We start from the raw sequence: 23,703 nt of genomic DNA, 5'->3' as shown, positions 1-23,703 counted from the left end.
GCAGACCATGGAGGGATGATTATATTTTCAATCAACTTGTCCCCTTCTTTGTGCTTCTAGCAATCTCAGGTCACCAAACCCCTGAAACTGGCACCTGGCAAGAAGAGATGAGCTAGATTCTTTTGGTAATAATAGTCCCTTAAATCTGCATAATAATAGTCAGCTTTCATGAGCACTTACTAAGTGCCAGGTGATGCTCTCCACGCTGTACACAGGAACAACAAGCCTATTAATCCTTCCATCTGCCCATGGGTATTTATCTCTATCCCCATTTCACAAATGAGGAAACTGAGGCACAGAGCATTGAAGTAACAAACCCAAAGATACACAGCTAATAAATGATGGAACCAGGATTATGAACCCAAGAACTTAAGCATTCTGGACCCAGAGGCCACATCCCAAACCACTTTGTAATAATGCCACTCTCCCTGCACACCATTTGTTTAACCCTCGCCTTCCTGGGAAGTAGCTGACCTTAACCCTGCAGGATAAAGAAGATGAGTTTCACAGAGGCTAAATAACTTACCCATTTTACAGACAAGGAAACTGAAATTCACAAAAGTGAGTTTAGTTCTACAAACATTTGCACAGCACCTTGTACATGCCAGGCACTGTGCAAGGAACATGGGATACAGAGACCTCAGTGCTCCTTCCACACTCAGCTTCTGGTTGTTTATATGGGTAAAACCTTTCTGAAGGCAATAAGGTACACTGTCAAAAGCCTTAAAAATGAGCATACTTTCAACTCTAAAATTCCCACTGCAGAAACTGATCCTAAGAAAGTAACAGAGAATGTGACAAAGAAGCTCATAGCAGTGTTATTTATAAGAGTAAAATAACAGAAATAAACTTAAGTGCTCAACAATAAGAGATTAAATAAATTAGGGTACATCTATATAATGAAATACTATGTAACCATTCAAAATGTTATAGAAATAATACTTATTGATGTGAGAAAATGTAATATAGTGTTACGTAATTTGTTAGGTGACATAAGCAGGTAGTAAAATCATATATGCATTATGATCTGACTTGGAAAAAATGCATATGTACACTAGAATATATACACATTAAAGCACTCTCAGAAAATGTATTTGCATTGGCACACATAGAGAAATTCCTGGGATATCAAAGTGATTATCTCCAAACAATGCCATTTCAGGTTATTTTAATTTTTGTGTGTGTGCTCATCTCCATTTTTTTAAATTTTTTACAGTGAACATGTACTACTTACCTAGCCATGCAAAGGTTTTTATTTTTGTGGCAGTGATTGCTGAAGTGGCTAAGACCACACACTCTTTAAAAGGCACATCCAGGGTTCAAACGGGCTCAGCCCTCAGCCACTTGCATCCTTCAATGCACCTGCCCCTCCTGTTCCCTTGTTTCCAAACCACATCCCACCCTGGCTGGTATAGTGTTACCATGGGCCAGCTTGCGGCAAAGACCTGGGACATGTGGGGCAGCCTACTTTCCCACCTTTTTGAAGAGTCTGATGACATCCTCACTGATCTGGGAGAGGCGGACGATTACATTGTTCATGAAGATGTCATTGAGGGTGGCATGGTCTCGGCTCTCCCGCCGGGTCTGATGCAGAACCAGATACCAACAGTTCACAGGCGAGAGGAGGTACTGGTCCTTCCTGTGGAAACCAAGAAAGCTCAGGTTGGCTACCTTGGAACTGTAATCAAACAGTGGTTTATGCTGTCACCCACCTTGGCTCTTTTGACTGCCACAGTGCCCCTTCAAGGTCAGTCTTGTTGTTACACATTATACAGCTAGAGAAACAGGCTGCAACAGCTGAAGCGATCCTCCAAGGTCACAGACCAGCACTGGGGCCAGAACTCAGGTCTTTGATGCCTATGTGGTTCTACCCTTCCGCTGAATGTGGTGCTTGCTCCAGGTACCTCTACCTTCTGGGAAGAAGCTACCTCCCCTGGTGCTAAGAAATACTAAACCAATTGTGTTTTACATATTATACTTGTATGATTTCTGGAGCTATGCAACGGAAAGAACAAAAAGTAGATACTTCCACTCCCCCATTCTGCCTCCCTCAACCCCTGTAATTTTCTTGGTCTCTTGACTTATTTGTTCTTCCCTAGGGATTGGCCTCTGTCTCTTGGGCTCTTGGAAACACATGCCTTTGCCCCTCCATGGAGCTGTTGGGAAAGGGGCTAAGAGGGTTCAGATTCTGTATTCAGGAGGAAGGGTTAAGGAAAATGCAAGTACCTACAAGGCAAACCCTTTGTCCTGCAGTGACTGATAGGTTATTAGCACTCTCTAGCTGGGTGTGATGCTAAAGCAGGGGTTCTCAAAGTGTGCTCCCAGACCAGCAGCAAAAGCATGATCTGGGAACTGGTTAGAAATCCAGACTCTCCAGTCCCACTCCAGACCTGTTGAGTCATGCACTCTGGGGGTGGGCTCGCAATCTGGGCTTTAACAAGCCCTCCAGAGGATTCGGATACTCAATCAAGTCTGAGAAACACAGATCCTTATACTATTGTTTCCCAAAGCTCAGGATGCTAATGAGACCAGAGAAAATCTGTCTCTTGGCTCTGCAGATGCTCCTCAACTTACTTTGGGGCTACATCCCAATAAACCCATCACAAGTTGAAGGTATCCTAAGTTGAAAATGCATTTAGTAAGCTCAAACTACGGAACATCATAGTTTAGCCTACCCTACCTTACATGTGCTCAGAACACATTAGCCTGTGGATGGGCAAAATCGTTGCACACAAAGCCTATTTTCTAATATAGTGTTGAATATTTCATGCAATTAGTTGACTGCTATCCTGGAAGTGAAAAACAGAATGGTTTTATGTGTACTTAAAATATGGTTTATACTGAATGTGTATCACTTTCACAACACTGTAAATTCTCAAAATTCAAAGTCGACCCATGGTCAAGTTGAGGACCATCTGCATTTGCAAAGACCCCTCTGTGAGCCTCAGGAAAGGGTGGATACACCCTGTTCTCCAGGAAGGAAGAGAAAGGGCAATTCAAAAGCAAAACCAAACCAATAACCTTTTCCTGCCACGCAGGGCACCTGTGCTAAAGCTCTTGTCCTCTGACCAGGAGTCTCTCCCTGACTCCTTTCCAGTGTGGAGAGAGATGTTGGAAAGGCAGGATGTGAGGGGAGAGGCCCTTCCACCACCTAAGGTGGCAGCTCAAGGGTCCCCCCAGGCCTGCCTTGTCCCACCCCTGTCCTGAGTGTGGACCACCCCCAGGAGCTGGCCAAGGTTCTGCTCTCAGAAAACACAGCCTCCCACTATTAGCATTTTTGAGGAAGGCAATTGATACGGTTTGGTTGTGTCCTCACCCAAATCTCAACTTGAATTGTATCTCCCAGAATTCCCACATGTTGTGGGAATGGTCTTGGGGGCCAGTCTTTCCCATGCTATTCTCATGATAGTGAATACATTTCATGAGATCTGATGGGTTTATCAGGGGTTTCTGCTTTTGCTTCCTCCTCATTTTCTCTTGCCACCACCATATAAGAAGTGCCTTTCACCTCCTACCATGATTCTGAGGCCTCCCCAGCCATGTGGGACTGTGAGTCCAATTAAACTTCTTTTTCTTCCCAGTATTGTGTATGTCTTTATCAGCAGCATGAAAATGGACTAATACAGCAATTCTGCTGACTCCCATTATGACCACATCCACCTCCCCAAAGCCAAGCAGAAAGACCTCTGAACTGCTGTCCCCACCCAACCCCCACCACCCCTCTCTCCCTATCTCCTGGGGCTTGGGAAGGTAGGTGGGGGAGGGCTATCTTGAATTCAAGGAATTTTTCTTTTTCTCACTAAATTATGTGCTCAAAATCTATCTAGGCAGCAGAAATTTGAGAGAAGAAAATTAGATTTAGATAAAGGATGGGAACTATCTAAGGAAAAGGGAGGACGATGAAGCATTTAAAACACTGCTGTGAAACAAACAGATTTCTCCTTAGCTTATAGCCTAGAGAAAAAGCCAGGACACTACAATTAGACCTCAACTAAGAATCCCTCAGCATCTACTGTGTCAGGTCTTGGGTGGGCTCTGGGCACCCAAAGGTGGCGTGATGCACACTCTGCCTTGGAGGGGCTCACTGCTGAGTGGCTGCATCAGAAAAAAAGAATTAGAGAGGAAGGTGGTTCCGGTCTATAACAGAGACACACGCAGAGCATGGGTTCTGCTGGAGAAGCTGCAAAAGGCATCGTTCTTCTCTAGTGCATTCTGGGTACCAGGAACATGGCCCCTTCTATTCCCACTGGAGCCTTCACGCTTTTCCCTCTATCTGGAATACCACAGTCCCTGCTCTTCTCATGAATGCCTGTTTCTATTACTGTGGGTTCAGCTTAGATAATACCTCCCTAGAGAACACTCCCCTGACCACACGCTAAGGCAGTGGTTCTCAGTGTGGCCCCTGAACCAGCAGCAGCAGCATCACTTAGGAACTTGAAAATACAAGTTCTCAGGGCAGCCCCAAACCACGTACTCAGAAGCCCTAGGGCTGGGCCCAGAATCTGTGTTTTAACAAGCCCTCAAGGTGACTTGGATGCATACTCAAGTTAGAGAGCTTCTACCTTAAGGAGTTTCCATCCCTCCCCCTTACCCTACTGTGAGCTCTTTGAGAGCAGGGATCATTTCTATTGTGTCATCACGTCCAGCACCCAGCAACGTGCCTGCCATGTAGCAGATGCTATGGAAGAGAGACCCATGAAAAAAGGTTGCATTTGTGCTGGGTCTTGAAGGATGGGTAGGAGTTTTCCAAATGATCAGAAGTCAGAGAGAGGGTGGAATTCTGGGTACAAGGAACAGTGGGTACAAATATAGTGAAGTAGCTCAGAAGAGCTGGAATTCTGAGTGTGTTAGTGGAGGACTGTAGAACACGAAGCTGGGGATACAGATTAAAGGCCCAGTTGTGGGGGACACTGCCAGACTAAGGGGTGGGACCCCTTATCTTTTAGATCATGTAGTTCTCAACCTGTCCTGTACACTAGAATCACGTGAGGAGCTTTTAAAAAAAAACACCAAGACCCAGGCCCCATCCAAGACAAAATCAGTATCTCTGAGGGTAGCACATGGTACTCATATTTTTATATTCTCTAGAAGATTCTAATGTGCAGCCAGAGCTAAGAATGCCTGCATTAAGCCGGGTGCAGTGGCTCACACCTGAGTCCCAGGGCTTTGGGAGGCTGAGGCAGGAGAATCACTTTAGTCCAGGAGTTCAAGACCAGCCTGGGCAACAGAGCAAGACTCCATCTCTACAAAAAATTTAAAAATTAGCCAGGCATAGTGACACACAGCTGTAGTCCTAGTTACTTGGGAGACTGAGGTGGGAGGATCACTGGAGCCTGGGAGGTGGAAGCTGCAGTGAGCTATGATCATGCCACTGCACTCCAGCCTGAGTAATAGGCAAGACCCAGTTTCTAAAATAAATAAGAATGTCTGCTATGGGCAGTGGGGAGCCATGGAAGTTATTTCAGCAGAGGTAGGATACAACCAACATGTGTTTTGGCATGATCATAGAAGGCAGATTGAAGGATGAAGGGATGGATGGGTAGGTGGGTTGGTGGTTGAGCAGGGATATGGGGCTTATGGTAAGAGGACCAGGCAGGAGGTAATCTTGGTTCAAAAGAGAGATGGTGAGGCCCGGGTGTGGCTTGTGGACAGAGAAGGATGGACTTCAGAGACTTCTCAACAGGACAGCAGATCCTCTTGGAAACTTCCTGGAAACAGCAGAGAGAGGAGGAAGGAGCAGACGGTGATTCCGAGGCTCAGATCTCAGGCGACTGGGTAGATGCTGATGACATGAACTGAGATAAGAACTACAAGGGGAGCAGTAGGTTTGGACAGAAAATGCATTGCTTGTCTCATTTTCACTGCTTCCTAGGTGGTGATGGAAATGGAAAGATTAAAAGAGAGATGGGATAATTGAGCTGTTACCTAAATTACTTCAGAGGCTTAGCTGAACCTGGGAGGCAAGAAGTGAACAGCACCAGGGAATTAAATGTGCAAAATTATGGAAGCCACAGCCAGAAGGTGAGTTTCAGAGGGAAGGAAAAAGACAAGTGATCTGGAACTGATGGGGAACTGCTGGGACAGTTTGGGGACCATTAACTAGGTCATCTAGCCAGAAAGATGAGATGAGAGGAAGGGCAGAGAAGACAGCGCTGTCCTTATCAGAAGCTGCAAGCCAGGAGGCAGTGTGGTATAAGACAGAATTGCAGGAGGCACAATGAGCCAAGGCAAGGAGGAGGATGTTACCCAAAAGCAGCCGAAGACTCAAGCTGAAGTGAGCAGCTGCTGCGAAGATTCCTTCCAGCCCTTGTTCACTCCTTGCATTTGTGTGTCTGTGCTCAGCAGGACTAGGTGCTGCGAGTGCAGTAGCAACCAAGGCTGCAAGACCCTGCGCCGCAAGTCTTCCACTTGAGTAAGGAGATTCACAAGGAACAAAAAGTGATGAGGCAGCCTCGTCAATGCAGTCATGGGAAGGAGGCTATGGAACAGAGGGCAGCCTCCTTCCCAGATCTGGTGGTGAGGTGGCCATGCATGGCTTCCTGGAGGAAACACTTTCTAGACAGAACTAAAGGTTGGACTGGAGTTTCACAGGGAGGAGCCTTCAAAGGGGAGAAACGCGATAAGCAAAGGCCCAGGGGGGAGCAGGAGAGGGAGAAGCAGGTAGGGAGGGGGCCCAAGCATGGTGTTCTGGGGTAGGAGAGTGAGGACAGCAAGTGAACATGGAGACTGAGGCAGGGGCCACTTGGCAAAGGGCCTGTAACTCTCATTAGAGTTCGAGCTCCGTCCTGAGGTCAGCAGACAGCCCTTGAAGTGTTTATAGGAGGGGAGTGAAAGGGTAAAACTGCACTTTCAAACTCTCACTCTGGCTGCTGTGCAGAGCTGGGGGCCGGGAGAGAAACTGAGGGATTCAAGAAAGGCTTAGGTAGGAAATTGACTGGACAGGGAGATGGATGGGATGGAGTTGGAGCTGGAAGTTGGGAGAGAGCAAAAGATGTCCCGGATGACTCCCCAGTTTTTGGTTTGGGCACCTGGGGGAGCAGAAGGAGCCTCTGTGGAGATGAAGAGGAGCAGGTCAAGGGTGGGGCGGGGAGGGAGGACGATGACTTCAAGTTGAACAGGATGAGTTTAAAAGGCCGTGGGGCCTCCAGATGGAGCTACTGGGGCTGGAGAGACAAACATGGAAGCCAGCAGCAAGGAGTTGGATGCTATTTAAAACCACAGAACAACAAGGAAGGCTTTACAAATGCTGTGGCCACATGGCAGAAGAGGTCAATCCCCGGGAAGCCTGGCAAGGCTGTGGCCGAAGGGCTGAAGCAGGGCCAAGCCGCAGCGGCGCCTCCCCTCCTGCTTCCCTGAAAGAGGGCAAGATGAGACAATGTGCAGCCCGGCCTTCTCTGAGATGCTGTCCCAGGCCTGCCGTCCGATCAGCGGCCCGTTCTCTAGGTCCATCCCAGCATGGGAACTGCTAGTTCTGCACCCCCACCTTCTCCTAGCCCTGGTTCCCTCCTGTGGGGCAGGTCATTTGTAGTCTAAAAGGCTGGGCTGAACTGTCCAGAGCCAGGGTCAAAAGTCACTCTGTAGAAAGCTGGTATCTGTGGCCTTGGCCACAGTGGTACCAGGCAGGCTCTCACCATGGCTGAAAGAAGAAAGAAGGCCCACAGGTGGGACACAGCACAGCAGTAGAGGACAGAAAGCCACCTGGACGTGGGCATGGGTGTTCACCAGTGTCTGCCATGCTAGCTATAGACTCTGGGCAGGCCACCTATCCCCTGTGGCCTGGCCACTCACACCATGGAGTCACTCTGGTCTTAAATGCCAGAAGAGAGCTCTGCAGTCATTCTTCAGCAGTTCATGCATTCCATACATTTTTGTTGAATATTTCATATAGATCAGACCCCAGGGACACAATCTTGAGCCCAACAGACACAGTTCCTGCTTTCATGGAGCAGAGAGCCTGGTGAAGAGACAGACACCCACCACTAGCCCAATAATGTGGGCAGAGTTAGAAGTGCAGAATGTGCTGGAACAGAGGGGAGCCTGTGCCATGAGCGCCTGTAACAAGGGGGCAGGCCTGATTTTTGGGTCACTGAAGTGTCCCCAAGGAAAGGGTCATTAAGCTGGGTTTCAAAGGAAGAGTTGGAGGACGCTAGTGTAAGGGGCTGGGCAGGTAGGCTGGCTGGAGAAGGCTCCAGGCAGAGGGAACAGAATGGGCAAAGGCGCCTTGCGTACAGAGCTTGGGGCATTTAAGGAACTAAGTAAAGAACAGGCTGGCTGGAGTGTGAGGCAAGGCAGAGGAGGAAGAGGGTGCAGAGTGAGGCTGGAGGGTCTCATGCACTCCATCCTGTCCCCATCTGGCTCCTACTGGGACTGCAGGAGGGAGGAAGCACGAAGGCCACGGACGGCAGAGCCAGACACAAGGCTGAGGAAAACTTGAGCCTCTGCCTTCTCTGTTCCCGGGGTTGTTTGCCCCTTTTGAAAGCGGAACCCCTTTGACCTGAGATCCAGCTCTCTGTGTCAGCAGCCACTTTTGTCTTCTGCAGCCTCATTTTTGGGAGACATCAGAACGAATGAGGGCCAGTGCTCTCGGCCAAGGCACTCAGAGCGACCCTTCTGCTTCTCCAATCTTTCATGCAAGTGTTGACCCAGCAGGCAGAAGCTGCTGAACTAAGACATCACATTAGAACTTTTGCATATGTATGTATATATTTTCTTTTTTTATGGCCAGAAAATAGCAATGAACATTTCTGGTGAGTCACAGCTTTCTTTCTTTGGCTAGGGGATCTGGATATGAGGTTCCAGGAGACTGCAGCTAGGGGAGCCAGGCCTTGCCAAGCTAGTGAGTTGGGAAAATGAAATTAGCAGTGAGCCAGTTTCTCCAGCTTCTCGGCTGAGGGCCGGAAAATTCCGCTTAGCAAACAAAACCCATTTCCAAGCTTGCAGAGCCCCATGTTCCAGATGAATCCAAAGCCGCTGCCCTGGGACCAGGGTCCCTCTGGGAGGAAGGCAAGCTCCTGCTCAGGCTTCCTGCCCCCTTCCAGGACCTTCTCAGGCCTCACACTGGGCAGAAATGCTAGCTCAATCAGTTCTATGGTCAGAAAGGTGCATTTAATCTCCGGCTACCTAAGCTGCCCCAAGCAGGATTCGGGATTCATTGCACTTGCTTGTAGCATGAATCATTAATTCAGCCAATAGTGTGTGCCTGTTCACACACTATTGTGTATGAACACACAATACAATGGTATGCAAAATGAGCCACACTTCCTGCTTCGTGGACCTTATAGTCTAGTGGGGGGTCTCAGATAACAATCAGATAATCACAAAAATCAATAGAAAATGGCAGTAGGAAGAAGGGCTCTGAAGGAGAAATGCATGGAGCCTGGAGAGTCTTTAACAGGGGCTGCCCTCCCCTGGGGAAGGCGGAGGGGAGGGAGCAGCAGGGGACCCTGGGGTCCTTCTCATCACTGAGACCTGAGCTGAGCTATTTCTCTTTCTGGATGCCCTCCCTGGCCACCCACACACCCTATGTCACCCTATGTCATTGTCATTACAGCACTCCACACCTGATGCTTGTCATGTTCTTTTCCTTCTTGCTTGTGGTCTTTGTCCCCTCTCTAGCTTATGTCCGTCCTACTCATCAGTGCTTCTCTGGTGCCCAGGCCGGCCTGAGCACACAGGCACTCTCAGAAAGTATTTGTTGAGTAGGTGAAAAGTGCCCTCTGAGCTCAGACTAGAAGGATGGGTAGGTTTTAACACAGCACAGCGATAAGGAAGAGCATTCCCAGAAATAAGTGTGAAGGTCTCATGCGCACAGGCATCATCTAGAACTGACAGAAGGTGAGTGTGGCCAGAGGGCAGAGAGGGACTGGATGAGGGTCAGACAAGACTGAACATGTAGCACAGACAGGGTCCTGAATGACAAGACGTGCATACCACTGCGTCGAGAGCGACAGGGCTGCATACTAGTTTTCTAGGTGCTGTCACACAGGACCAAACATTGAGTGGCTCAGACAACAGGTATGTGTTGTCTCACAGTCCTGGAGGCTGGAAGTCTGAGATCAAGGTGTCGGCAGGGTTGGTTCCTTGCAAGGGCTGTGAGGGAGGATTTGTCCCAGACCTCTCTCCTGGCTCCTGGTGGGTTGCTGGAGATCTTTGGTGTCCTTGGTGTAGACACAGCACCCCAATCTCTGCCTTCACCTTTCCAAGGCATTCTCCCTGTGTGTTGGTCTCTGTGCCCAAAGTTCCTTTTTTTGTAAAGATACACACCAGTCATGCTGGATTAGGGCCCTTTCCAATGACCTCATTTTTACCTGATTACCTCTATAAAGACCCTGTTTCCAAATAAGGTCACATTTTGAGGTACTGGAGTTTAGGACACCAGCATAGGAATTTTGAGGGGACACAATTCCACCCTGATATGGTTTGGCTGTGTCCCCACCCAAATCTCATCTTGAATTGTATCATAATCTCCATGTGTCATTGGTGGGACCAGGTGGAGATAATTGAATCACGGGGGCGGCTTCCACCATGCTGTTCTCATGATAGTGAATGAGTTCTCACAAGATCTGATGGTTTTATAAGGGGGTTCCCTCTTCACTGGGCACTCTTTCTCTCCCCTGCTGCCCTGTGAAGAGGTGCCTTCCATCATGATTGTAAGTTTCCTGAGGCCTCCCCAGCCATGCAAAATTGTGAGTCCATTAAATAACCCTTTTCTTTATAAATTACTTTACAAATATTTACTTTATTATCTCCCATCCACCAGGAGTTCCCCAAGGAGTGTGAGGCTGCCATGCTGGGAGCCAGAGAATGCAGTCCAGGGCCTGGCTCTGGCACTATTTGGTAGCCCTGAGACAGAGTCATCCTGAAGGGTACCAATTCCATCCATTGAGTCCTCCGGCCAAAGCAGACTCTGCTTATCAGTTGGGGTGCTATCGAGTCAAGAGGCTGGGGTTCAAATGCCAATTCTGTCCCTCACCAACAAAGTGAACTTGGAAAGTTATTATAGTTAAATCTTCTCTTTCCTTATCTGTGAAATGAAGTGACGACTACCTCATAGTGGTGCTTGGAGGACTAAATGGCACAACACATGCAATTCTCTTAGTGTCAAACCCTGCACATAATAGTAATTTTTATTGTCATTACCATTATTACCACTAGGACCTCACTAAGTTGTTGGGAAGATCTAAGGACTGATGTACATGGACAAACAACCTATGATAAGTGTTCTAAAAATATTGGTTTTCCTCCTCCATTACTACTTTCTCCTTCTGCAGACTCTCATGTGAACTTCAAGTCCCAGTGAAATGTCCCTGTGACTCCCCCTCCATCCCAAGGCAGAAAGATTCACGGGCTCACTGCTTCCTCTGGGATCCCATTCCTCACACTGCAGCATGAGGGTACACGTTGGTGTCTGGTGTCCAGCAGCACCTCTGAGCTCTCCTTTGACTTTCCGGATGGATTCTTGGTACCAGAGCAAAAATTTCTGCCTCACTAGGAAATGCCTGGTCAACCTCATCTCTTTCCTTGCAAGCCCCTTTGCCTTGGTTTATCTGCCCACAGAATGGGTGCAACATGTGGCATGTGCAGCACTAGGCAGAGGAAAAGACCCTGATCCATGGCTTCCTGATTGTTTGGTGCCTGTGCTGTGCAGGTCGTTTAATCTTCTAAGCACCCCACACATCCACATCACCAAGAACCAAGTGCTGTATTGGATGTCTGATAGGTATCATCTCATTGCAACTTCATGGGACATGTGGTCTGCGATGAAGGGGCTATTTTTATCTTTCTAGGTGAAGACACTGAGTTTTTGAGAAATTAAGTCATTTTCCCAGAAGGACATGGCTAGCACAGGTAAGTGGCAGAGCTAGCATTCCAATCTGGGTTTACCTGACTCCAAAATGCAAAACCAGGTCAGTTCTTTCACCCGTCAGCTGTGGGTCTGAAGTTAGGGCTCACCCTGCCTTGCCTTCAGGTCCCTTGCCTATCAGTTGGGGACAACAACACCTTCCTTGACTCCTTCAACTCTCACCAGGGTTCTTGGGAGGATTTAAGCAGCTAAGGGCTGGGTAAGGAATTTGCAAAGTGTAAGGTCCTATATAATCTTTGAAGGTTATTATTATCCTATTTGCCTAATAGAATAGCGTCAAAGCTAAACCCGTACATATTACTTTTTGTGAAAATCTAATTTTATATATCTATTTTTCATTTTTAGTATAAAAATTAAATGATAGAAATGTATATATGTATATTAAAGCATATGTATGCATAAAGAAATCACATCCTAGTTAATTCTTTGGTAGTTGCTGATCAGTCTCTCTGAGGATTCCAGGGAATTTGGTGTGGGACCTGGGAAAAAGACAGATGGAAAAATTGGAAGGAGATAAAGGAGCTTCAGCCATTGCAAAATCCACTCTTCAGGCTGAGCCTCCTATCTTAAAATCCCTTCCCCTGGTTGGAAAAAAAAAAAAAAGGTGCTGGAGGGTAAAGAAGGTAAAGATGAAAGATGCTCATTTCGCAGGAGGAACTGGAATGGGACTTAGAGTGATTTGATGCTGCTTCAGGATTTTTGCCATTCCTGCGTACCACCACACTTAATATCTCCCTGTTTATGTCTTTTTTTAACTTAAATTTATTTACAAAGAACTTCCTTAGTTTCAGCTTTTAAAAAAAAGGATCATTTGTTATAAATAGAAGGTAACCAAAAAAGTAAATTCAATGAAAACCAAACAGTATATTCAATCTTGAGGTCTGTTCTCTATTTGTTAAAAAGGAGATTGGAGGGCATTAATAACACACTAGTACCAAACTGAGTCTTTCTCCTCCAGGCTACCAGAAACCTTGAAAGAGAATTGAAAAGATAATTCAATATTTATGGTTCCTGTGTTATCAAGAATCCCCTTTCATTTTGATCATCCATATTACAGAAATGATGCCCTTAAAATATCTGGCCTTTGTGTGTATACCTCTGTGCATTGGGGACTCACTACCTCCCCAGGCAGCCCTTTCACTGGTGGATGGCTGTGGCTACTGGAACGTCCTTAATGTTGAGTTGAAGTTTGCTTCTCTGAAAATGCTATCCTTGGACATCACCTCTCCTTCTGCAGCCACACAAAATAAGTCTATTTGTTAAATATATTTAAAGAAAGCATTTGGTAGTGTCTTGGTTAATTTGGCCGTTCATTGAAAAATCTTTGATAAAGCATCAATTATATATCAGAGAGAGGGAGACTAGAAATGGTCCCTTGCTTTCAGGCAGCTGGCAGAATGAAGTGAGAGAACCAGATATAGGAACTGGATCACTCCTTCATAATCTGATGCAAGCCCCACACAACTCACATGGGAGGTGAGAGGAGCAGCTGACTATAGACTTGGGATCAACCAACAGCAGGGGCTTCACCAAGGAGGCAAGCCCTGAGCTGGCCTCTGTGTAGGAGTTGACCAGGAGGATAATAGCAAACCCCTGATGCTCATCCAAGGAGGATGTGATCAACATGGATGGGTGATTCTCAGGAAACTCAAAGCCAGCCCAGAAAGGTGAAGGAACAAAGTCAGCAGCTAAACGCAGTTTTGCATTTTGGAGTCAGGTAAACAAAGATTGGAATCCTAGCTCTGCCACTTACCTGTGCTAGCTATGTCCCGCTAGGCAAATTGCTTAATTTCTGGAAAACTCAGCATCTTCACCTGGAAAGATAAAGATAGCCCCTTCCTCGCAGACCACATTTCCCATGAAGGTGCAATGAGATGATGCCTATCAGACATCCAGTACAGCACTTGGTCCACAGTGATGTGGATGTGTGGGGTGCTTGGAAGATTAAACGACCTGCACAGCACAGGCACCAAACAATCAGGAAAGATGGTGCTGAGAGAACAGCAAGTCTGGAGAGTATGACCCTGGAAAGCCATTACTAGCTTGATTCCAGTTGCATTAATAGTAATAGCTGTGAATGGAGACACAAGCGCTACTGGAGGGCTTTCTCCATCTCCACCTCATTCTAAGCAAATATTTTAATTCTGAATCCTTTTCACATTTATATGCTCAATCTATATGCAACAAAAGTGATTCTCTGTTTAGGAATAGCCTGGAAGGCTAAGTCTAAATTATAACATCTCTTTAGAGAAATGCTACATCTGTGAAAAAAATCCTGTGATGCTTTATCCCCATTAAAGAAGTGTTTTCTTGGAAATGAAGTTAGTTGTTCACAGGAATCCTCTCTCCCAACTGCTCTGTGAAGCTGAAAGATGCTCCAAACCTCCTTTGCACAGGATATCTGCATAGAATATTATTCCCTAACTAGCCAAGTGCCACCCAGCACTTCCCAAATTCTAGCTTTTCCCAAATGTTTAAATCATATTTAAATAGAACTCCCTGCTGCTTTTTTTTCACAGCAGTTAAACTAGCAGCAACCAGCACTTAACCCTCTGCATGGAGCATTTTCATCAGGTACAGCCCCTGGAAGGTGAGGGGTATCAAAAACTGAGAAAGCTAGAATAGAAGGGGACTCTGTCACCCCAAATACAGTGCATTACTTGCATGGAGTGTCGCTATTACAGAGGGTAACCCCAGCGTTTGTCTAGAACAGAGATTTTCAAATTAGGTCTCAAGAAGTGCTAATTTGTGAAATATTAATAAATCTTAGGGGAGAGACAGGTGCGGTGGGTGGTTCTGCCTATAATCACAGTGTTTTGGGCAGCTAAGGCAAGAGGATTGCTCGAGTCCAGAAGTTTAAGTCCAGCCTGGACAACATAGCATGACCCCTGCCTCTACAAAAAAAAAATAATTTTTTTTTTTTCAAATTTCAGATGTGGTGGCATGCACCTGTAGTCCCAGTTACTTGGGAGGCTGAGGCAGGAGGATCACTTGAGCCCACAAGTTTGAGGCTGCGGTCAGCTGTGATCGCGCCACTACATTCCAGCTTGGGCAACAGGGAGAGACTCTGTCTCAAAAATAAGTAAATATGTAAATAAATAAATAAATAAATAAATAAATAAATAAATAAATAAATAGGGAGAGGGAATTCTGTGGTCAAATAGCTTTCAGAAAGAAGTCAACAGGCTTAATTATTACAAAAGTCAGTCTTTCTTATCCTCCTCTTCCTCCTCTTCCTCTCTCTCTCTTTCTCTCTCTCCCATTCAAACATCTCAAAGTATTGGTGTTTTAGAGAACATTTTCCTGGAGGAAGAAAAAGTCTCATTCCCAGGAAACATCTCTGTTCGTGGAGCCACCAAATTCATTTGGACAAGACCATCCACCTACTCTGAGAGGCTGGTTTGGGGACCCCATATGTGCTGCCCACTACACCACAGTCCTGCTCAGGAAGGGCTCAGTTCCAGGCCTTCGGAAGGAAAAGCCAAGCTCAGGTTAGGCCTAGCTTGGAAAGGGCAGTGGATTATGAATTTGATGCTGGTGAAGAGGAGGGAAGGCCAGCACAGCCCGAAAGTGAGTTGAAAACCATTACCCAGAAAAGCATCAGACCGCCTATTCAAAGTGAATTGCCATCAGACTCCCCGGGGGGGGTGGGAGGGGGGGTGCTTGTTAAATGCAGATTGCCAGGCCCCACCCCCAGAAGTTCTGATCCAGCAGGTCTTGGGAAAGACCCCAGATCATGCATTTCTAGCAGGTCCCCATGTGATGCCAAGATGCCAATGCTGCTGGTCCCATTCCCCAAACAGGGAGACCATGGCACAGTCCACACTCTCCGTTCAGCAATATAGGACCCATGCCAGGCACATGAGTGAGTGACACTTCACCCAGATGGCCTCACTGAGCTCCTAAGGCAGCCAGAAGACAAACATGACCCCTTTCCCTGTCCTCCCTACACAAATCTAATTACCACTTGACTTTCATTCATTAGTTCATTAGTCAATGACATTCAGTAACAACCAGGTGCCAGCCCTGTGAGAGGTGCTAGGGACCCCGGGTCAAGAGTCACCCTCTCTGCCATCTCGGAGCTTGCAGCCCAGTGGTTGTCCAAAGGAGGACAGACAAGTAAACAGACGATGACAATACGGGGCTGTAGCTCTTGCCTCACCCTCCTCCCCAAGTCCTTCCCATCTCAAGGCAGAAACAGGAGACATCCTTGTTTCCTCTTTTCCTCTATTCCTCTTTGAGAGGTTTCCTGGCATCTGTTGACTTCTATCATCTGCTCTGTTTCCCACCCAGGCCATCACTGCCCCTGCCTGGAAAGCTACACCGACACGCCCATGAATGGGCTCCTCGGCTCCACCCTTCAACCCTGGTGGTCTTTTAAACATATAAATCACATCATGCAATTCCCTTCTTCCCACTCCCACACTCACCAGTTCCATCCACTTGGCCTCCGTCCCCCTCCACTGCCCCACGCTGCTCCTTCTCATCTCTCAGGCCTCAGCTTAAACCACGCTTCCTCCAGACGCCTTCCTGATCATCATCCTAGCTTGGTGTGGGCTGCCAACCCTTTGACACTCCTCTAATGAGAGGAGGGCTTTATTTTCCCTTTCCTGAAGCTGAGCTAGGACTGAGACAGCTTTGGCAAATAGCATCTGGGTGGGGGGTGACGCTATGCCAGCTCCAGGCCTAGTGGTTAAGAGGACTGCAGCTACTGTCCTGCTCTCTGGAAGCCCCAAGCTACTATGTCAGAAGTCTGATGCCCGGCTGAAGCAGGAGGCCCTGACACTACATGGAGAGGGAGGCAGCCCAGTAGGGCCCAGCCTACTAGCCGTCCCCATGGAGGAACCAGGCATGCAAGTAAAGCTCTCTGGGACCATCCAGACCAGGCCCTCTGCTAGCTGAATATCACTGAGACATCAATGCCACATACAGCAGAAAAATCACCCAGCTGAGCCCTGTCCAAATCTTTGATCCATTAAATCACAAGGTACACTAACGTTGGGGGCATTGCAGTTATACAGGAGAGAGAACCAGAATACTCCATAGTGTATTTATTTCCATCATAGCAACCATTGAATTATAGCTGGTCTTTCTTTTAGCTGCTTTTTAATGTTTTATTCTTCATGGTAAATTTCACCACAGCAGGAACCAAGTCTATCTTGTTCACCACTGTAAACCCAGGGTGTGGCACATGGTGGGTGCTCAATAAATATTGGTGGAATAAGCAAATAAGTACATCAGAGTATGATGGGCACACAGAGGGAGGCACCAGGTGGGAATCAAGGAAGCTTTTCAGCAGAAGTGACATCTCAGTGCTGCGGGCTGATGGCACGCAGGTGCAGGGCTCAAAGGGCACAGTCATGGGATTGGGGCCTTCCCAGCCACACCAACTACCAGGCCTCCCCAAGCCGTGTTCCTGTCTCTCAGTATCTGGCAGTAGAAATCGCACCTCATTTATCTTTGTGTCTTCAGCACTGAGCACAGTCCAGGAAAATATGAGGTCCTCAATGCACACATTTCAAACAAATGAAGTCCCACATGGCTTCTTGGAGAGAGAAGCCTGAGTTGGAAGTCAAGAACACTGGGTTTTCATGCTCGACAGCTCATTGTGTCCTTGTTAAAATAAGCAGCTCAGCTTTTCTGTTGCTCAGTTTGCTTGACATAAAAGCATTGATTCCCTCTGTACTTCCCTGGGTTGTTATCAGGTTTTTAAGAGAGTAAGGATGTCAGAGTGCTTTGAAAGAGGCTTGTTAGAATTGGAGTATGTGTTGTAGAAAAGAAATATGATGATATTTTTCTCTAAATGTTAACCTGTCCCAGGGAAACCTTCAGAGCCATCATGTGGGCCTTTCTTTGGATCACGTGCCACATGGAACTCAGCCCAGGTGAGTCTAGCCCTGAACACAGCACAGTGTGTGTTCCTGGGCAGCAGCACATTCTTCAACTGCCCAGGTAGGGAGGGAATGGCTGGGGCCTTAGGGAGACATGGCCCATGGAGCACAAGGAGGAGCAACAGACTCGGAGCCAAAGGACCTGAGTTCCTATCCCATTTCTGCTCCTAATTTGCTGTAAATTCTTGGGCAAATCAGTTCCATCTCTGAGGCAAATCTCTCAGCCAAAGTGGACTAGATAGACCAGACCAATCCTCTCCCTTCCTTCCTTTCTGTCTTCTTCCTGCCTTCCTCCCTGCCACCCATGCACACACACCCCAGCTCTGCCAAGCACCGGACCCACCGCAGTGGGAATAAAATGACAAGTCCTGGGCTCTGCACTCAAAGCACTGAGGGGCTACTTGGCAGGTAGACGGACATTATTAAACCAAGAATCTTTACCATGGCGACGAGACAAGGCTTCTCGGAACAGCCCGGATGAAGGGAACAGAGAGCAGCACAGGCCCTGTGTGCTGGGCTCCAAGGAATAGGCAGCCTGAGGCCAGTCAGTGCCCTGAGGTCAAAGGGCGAGTCCAGCCTGTCCCTAGAGACTCTCCACTTCCAGAAGCGGAGACGGCTCTGCCATCACATTAGCATCGTGCAGAGGGCCCCCTCCAGCTGCACTGGCCTGGGCCGGCACCCTAATTAGGCTTTCATAGTGTGTCAGGCAGCCTGCATGGCCCGGCTGCCAGCTGGGGCTCCCGTTCCGTCTGGTGGCCTCAGTTAATGAACCCATGAGGGGCTGGCCGAGCTCATTACAGGTGATACAAGGGAATAGGGTGCCCCCCCACATATCCGCAATCCCTGCCTTTCTCCTCTCCCCATGTGCACACTGAGAATGGGAAGAAAGCTGATTCCTAATCAAGGGGAAGGAGCGGACAGGAGAGACACTCCAGCCCTACCACACAGCCCTGTCTGCAGCTGGGGAAAGCCCGAGATACAGTGGCTCCAGTGGCTGTTCAGCCAGAGTTGTGGGTTTATGAGTCTGTGCTTGCTGTGCCTGTGGTTCCAGGGAGGATCCAGATGTCATGGCTACTCTCAAGCTACACCTAGGCCCTTTCTTATCGCAGGCCAAGGAGGCAGAATAAGAGTCGAAGGTTCAATTCTGTCTCTTTCCAATTGTGGGTTCATAGACATGTTTGGACAAGCTGCTTTCTCAGAGCTTCACCATCCTCATATTTACGATGGGGCAGTAATACCCACCTGGCACCAAAGTAAGTGCTCAGTTCAATACATTATCTTTGTTTTATTCTTAAAAGACAAGGGAGAAATAATTCCAAAATGTGAGCAGTGGTTGTGAGCAGTGGGACTATGAATGATATTTTTCTCTTTTCTGTACTTTCTAAATTGTATACAATGAGCATTTTACCTTTGTTGTTTGAAAAAATGCAAATTTTCTCCAAAATATATATTTTTAAAAATGAGATTATATGTATGAAAGGGTCTAGACTGTGCCTGGGTAAATGTTATTAATAGAGGCTTCCTCCTGCAGCAAAAGTTTGAATAGAAGAGACGGGTGGCCGAGCATGATGGCTCACGCCTTTAACCCCAGCACTTTGGGAGGCCAAGGTGGGCGGATCACGAGGTCAAGAGATGGAGACCATCCTGGCTAACACGGTGACACCTCATCTCTACTAAAAACACAAAAAATTAGCTCGGCCTGGTGACAGGCACCTGTAGTCCCAGCTACTTGGGAGGCTGAGGCAGAAGAATCGCTTGAACCCGGGAGGCAGAGCTTACAGTGAGCTGAGATCGTACCACTGCACTCCAGCCTGGGCGGCAGAGCGAGACTCCATCTCAAAAAAAAACAAACAAAAAGAGAAGATCAGGTAGAAAAAGAAGCATGGTATTTGCAAATGTATAATGCACCAATTTCTTATCCCCAAATGCCAAAAGAAGGCACATAAGTGAGTGTTCAAATGCTGTGGCACAGACTCAAGGAGGTGTTTAGGGGAGTTGAAAGGAAGAGAGCTCCCTGGCCAGTATGGAATGCAAAAAATGTGGACAGGAAGGTGGACGCAACCCAAGTGTCTACCAACAGATGACTGGACAAACAAAATGTGGTCTATCTGCACCATATTATTCAGCCTTAAAAAGGAAGAACATTCTGACACATGCTACCGCAGGGATGAACCTTGAAGACATTATGCTAAGTGAAATTAGCCAGTCACAAAGAGACAAATATTGTATAATTGCACTAATATGAGATATCTACAGCAGTCGAATTCACAAAGACACAAAGTAGAATGGTGGTTGCCAGCAGCTGGAAGGCGTGGCAGGGAATGGGGAGTTAGTGTTTAATGTGGATAGAATTTCAGTAGAGGATGATGTAAAAAGCACTGGAGTTGGATGGTGGTGATGGTTGCACAACAATGTGAATGTGCTTAGTGCCACTAAACTGTTCATTTTAAAATGACGAAAATGGTAAATTTTATATTATGTGTGCTTTGTCACAATTTATATATATATATATATGTGTGTGTGTATATATACACACACACATATATATATAAAATACACATATATATACACACACACACACACATATATATATGAAGAGGCCAGGGGTGGTGGCTCACGTCTGTAATCCCAGCACTCTGGGAGGCTGAAGCAGGTGGATCACTTGAGGTCAGGAGTTCAAGACCAGCCTAGCCAACATGGTGAAACCCCATCTCTACTAAAAATACAAAGATTAGTTGGGCTTGGTGGTGCACGTGTAATCTCAGCTACTCAGGAGGCTGAGGCAGAACAATCTCTTGAACCCGGGAGGTAGAGATTGCAGTGAGCTGAGATCATGCTACTGCACTCCAACCTGGGTGACAGAGTAAGACTCTGTCTCCAAAAAACAAATATATATATATGTGTGTGTGTGTGTGTGTGTGTGTGTGTGTATGTGTGTGTGTATATATATGTGTGTATACATATACACACACACACATACACACACACAAAGAGAGAGAGAGAAACAGGACAGGACCCAGGGGAAGGGGGATAAGGATCAGATCAGGTGAGATGAAGCAAGTCGCTGATCTCCTGGTGTTGAGGGCCTCTGGCTGGAGAGATGACCCAAGGAGAAGGTAGAGTCCAAGAAGCATGGCTGAAGGAGAGACAGTGCTGGCCGGGGGGCCTGCTGAGTGGAGCCCTTCATGGTTGACATAGTCCAAGTGAGATTTGCTGCTTCCTGCCTGCCTGTATTTAATGAGCTGAAGCCAGGGAGTTCTAAGCACAGAAGGTTTTGTAGCTGGAGGATTCAGGGCCTGCCAAGTCAGTGCCCAAGCAGATGGAGCCTCCATGATCTCAGAGCTTGGGGTATGAGAAATCAGGACACGTGACAGTTTGTGCATCGAAAATAAGTAAATAAGGCAGGGAAAGAGCCAGGGCACTGAGGTCCTCCAGGGGAGCAAGGAAGAGGAATGTTTGAGCATCAGTTCCATGGAGCAGAAATTCACTGTGCTAAAGAAATTCAGAAGAAGGCTGGCTGACACCCAAATAAAGGACAACTGGATAGGGACAGGATGTCCTGAAGGGAGGTAGGGGTCTCATCATGGCACAAATGGAGGCTAGCTCAGTGCCGGTGCTTGGTAGGATAATAATAACAGCAACAACAATTGATCGAGCACCTATTGTCTGTGACAAACACTCTTCTTGGGTTGCTCGTTTATTCCCTTCAGGAAACTTCTGCAGAGGAACCCTTTCTAGCTTGTCTTTACACATGAGGAAGGCTGAGGCTTAGAGGTGTAAGTAACCTGCAGACCCAGGGCCCTGAAGGCACGCCCTCTGCCTCCAACGAGGCCGGCCTCCTTTCTGCTTTGCCACCAACTGCCCGCCCACCCCAGTGCTGCCTCCCATCTCTGTGCACCCATACCCAACTTCTTACTTGAACTGGTGCTCCCGGGAGCTGCGGATTTTGGAGGAGAAGCGCTCGGCCAGCTTCTCCAGGCTGCGGGAGTACTCGAGCTCAATCTCAGCTTTCCGGCGGAAAAACTCCTGGAGGTCTTGAAGCAGCTGCAGTCGTGACTCTGATTGCTGCTCCAGACATTTGAACTGCTCCACCAGCTGCGTGCGGATCTCTGCGGGCACACAAGCGTGGGAGCATGAGACTGGTGGTAGGGACGGGGGCACTGGGGCCTTTTCTTTTGCTGGCCCGGGCCCTGCAATTCAGGCAACTCCCTCCTATCACCACCCAGAGCCTCTCTGAGCCCAGCCAGAGCCCAGACCTTGCTTGGCAGAGCATTGGCACAAAGATTCCACTCTTGCTCATTTTTGCCATTGGTCTAACCAAATGTTTCCAAAACTTGAATCACTGCATGTCACCACCACAATTTTTGCCATATTCACATGCCCCAAGCATTCTTATTTCTTCCACATGATCTAGTAAATTGACTCACCTTTCCTACAGAGATGATCTTGCTTAAAATGCAAAGGTTTCTATCAATACAATAAAGTGAAACACTAGGACCCCTTACAGCCTGGGACATAGGAAATAATTCAACGAAAACAAAAATATTGTAAAATTCTATCTAGAGACAATTGTTTACCAAAGGCTCTAAGCCTAAGCTGCTGGCTCTTTATCAACCAAAGGAGAATGGCAGTGTGACTTTCTCCACGTGTAGTCAGGACTAAGAGAGGGCTGAGAAGGGCATGCTCTTCCCTCTTGGGTTTCAGTGTTATTTAAGGCCATGTCTGTGTCCTGCTTCATATCACCTTGAATTCCATGTATGAACCTCTCAGATCCCACACTTCAGAAAATACTGATTGCTCAAACCAGGTCTATGCAACCAGGGCAATAATTCAAAAGCTGGAAGCTGGAGTTAAAAATCACAGCTGAATGCCAATAACCACAGCCATTCTCATCTTCAAGCCTGTAGGGTTGTCACCGCCACTGCCCCCAGGCATCGATTCTTTCCAGACCATTCCAAGAGCTGCTCAACAGACCAGCCTGCAAAGCACCCTGCTCACACCAGCAACCTGCTCAAAAACACCCCACGGCTCCCCTCTGCCGGAGTATTAATCCAACTCCTCAGCATGGAATTCAAGACCATCCACCACGCAGTCCCAAATTTCATTTCTCAGGACTTTACCCCAGTGGACTCTCCAAACCATTCAAGCCATTCCTTGGAATATCAGATCTCACCTGCCTAAATGTGTGCCCCATCTGAAATGGTGGCCAGCATCATTTCAGCATCCTTCAGAGAAGTGGACTCAAAACTGGGACAGAACTACTCTGGGGTAGACAAAGACACCCCACAGGGTATGCAAGCTGAGGTAGAAGGGAATCAACCTGAGATTCTCCACGTCCATTCCCACTCCCTGGCAACGTGCCTCAGTCTAGATGCACGACCCCTCTCCTTTCCTACCTCCCCTCTTCACAATGGTCCTGTTCTCACTTTACAGGAAAAAGAGCAACTGCTCACTCATTCAGAATCTATGATGCAGTGTCCCAAAATGTCGAGACATCTGGGTGCCAAAAGGAAAAATAGACCATTTAAAATGTTTATGTTGGCCAAGCGTGGTAGCTCATGCCTGTAATCCCAGCACTTTGGGAGGCCGAGGCGGGTGGATCACGAGGTCAGGAGACGGAGACCATCCTGGCTAACACAGTGAAACCCCGTCTCTACTAAAAATACAAAAAATCAGCCGGGCGTGGTGGTGGGCGCCTGTAGTCCCAGCTACTCTGGTGGCTGAGGCAGGAGAATCACTGGAACCCAGGAGGCAGAGGTTGCAGTGAGCCGAGACCACGCCACTGCACTCCAGCCTGGGTGACAGAGTGAGACCCTGTCTCAAAAAATAAGAAAGAAAGAGAGAGAGAGAGAGAGAGAGAGAAAATAAAATGTTCATGTTACACATGTTCTCAGTTATAAGTGGGACCTAAATAATGTGTGCACATGGATGTACAGTGTGGAATGGTAG

At 47.5% G+C, this 23,703-nt stretch overlaps 1 protein-coding gene across 1 annotated transcript in view; it reads right to left on the bottom strand.

The window, feature by feature from the left end:
* Positions 1 to 23,703, bottom strand: part of SRGAP3 (SLIT-ROBO Rho GTPase activating protein 3) — a 266,271-nt gene that overhangs the window by 119,161 nt on the left and 123,407 nt on the right. Inside the window, exons 2-3 of the mRNA XM_023218565.2 lie at positions 21,671 to 21,863; positions 1,477 to 1,639 (exon numbers count right to left, since the gene is read on the bottom strand). Coding sequence (XP_023074333.1) covers positions 1,477 to 1,639; positions 21,671 to 21,863 — 356 coding nt within the window. The remainder of the gene's footprint in view (positions 1 to 1,476; positions 1,640 to 21,670; positions 21,864 to 23,703) is intronic.

Source organism: Piliocolobus tephrosceles, chromosome 2, assembly GCF_002776525.5.
Source record: "Piliocolobus tephrosceles isolate RC106 chromosome 2, ASM277652v3, whole genome shotgun sequence".
In the NCBI taxonomy this organism is placed as follows: Eukaryota; Metazoa; Chordata; class Mammalia; order Primates; family Cercopithecidae; genus Piliocolobus; species Piliocolobus tephrosceles.
Note: the sequence above shows the minus strand (reverse complement) of the source record. Positions and strands in the feature narration are given on the sequence as shown.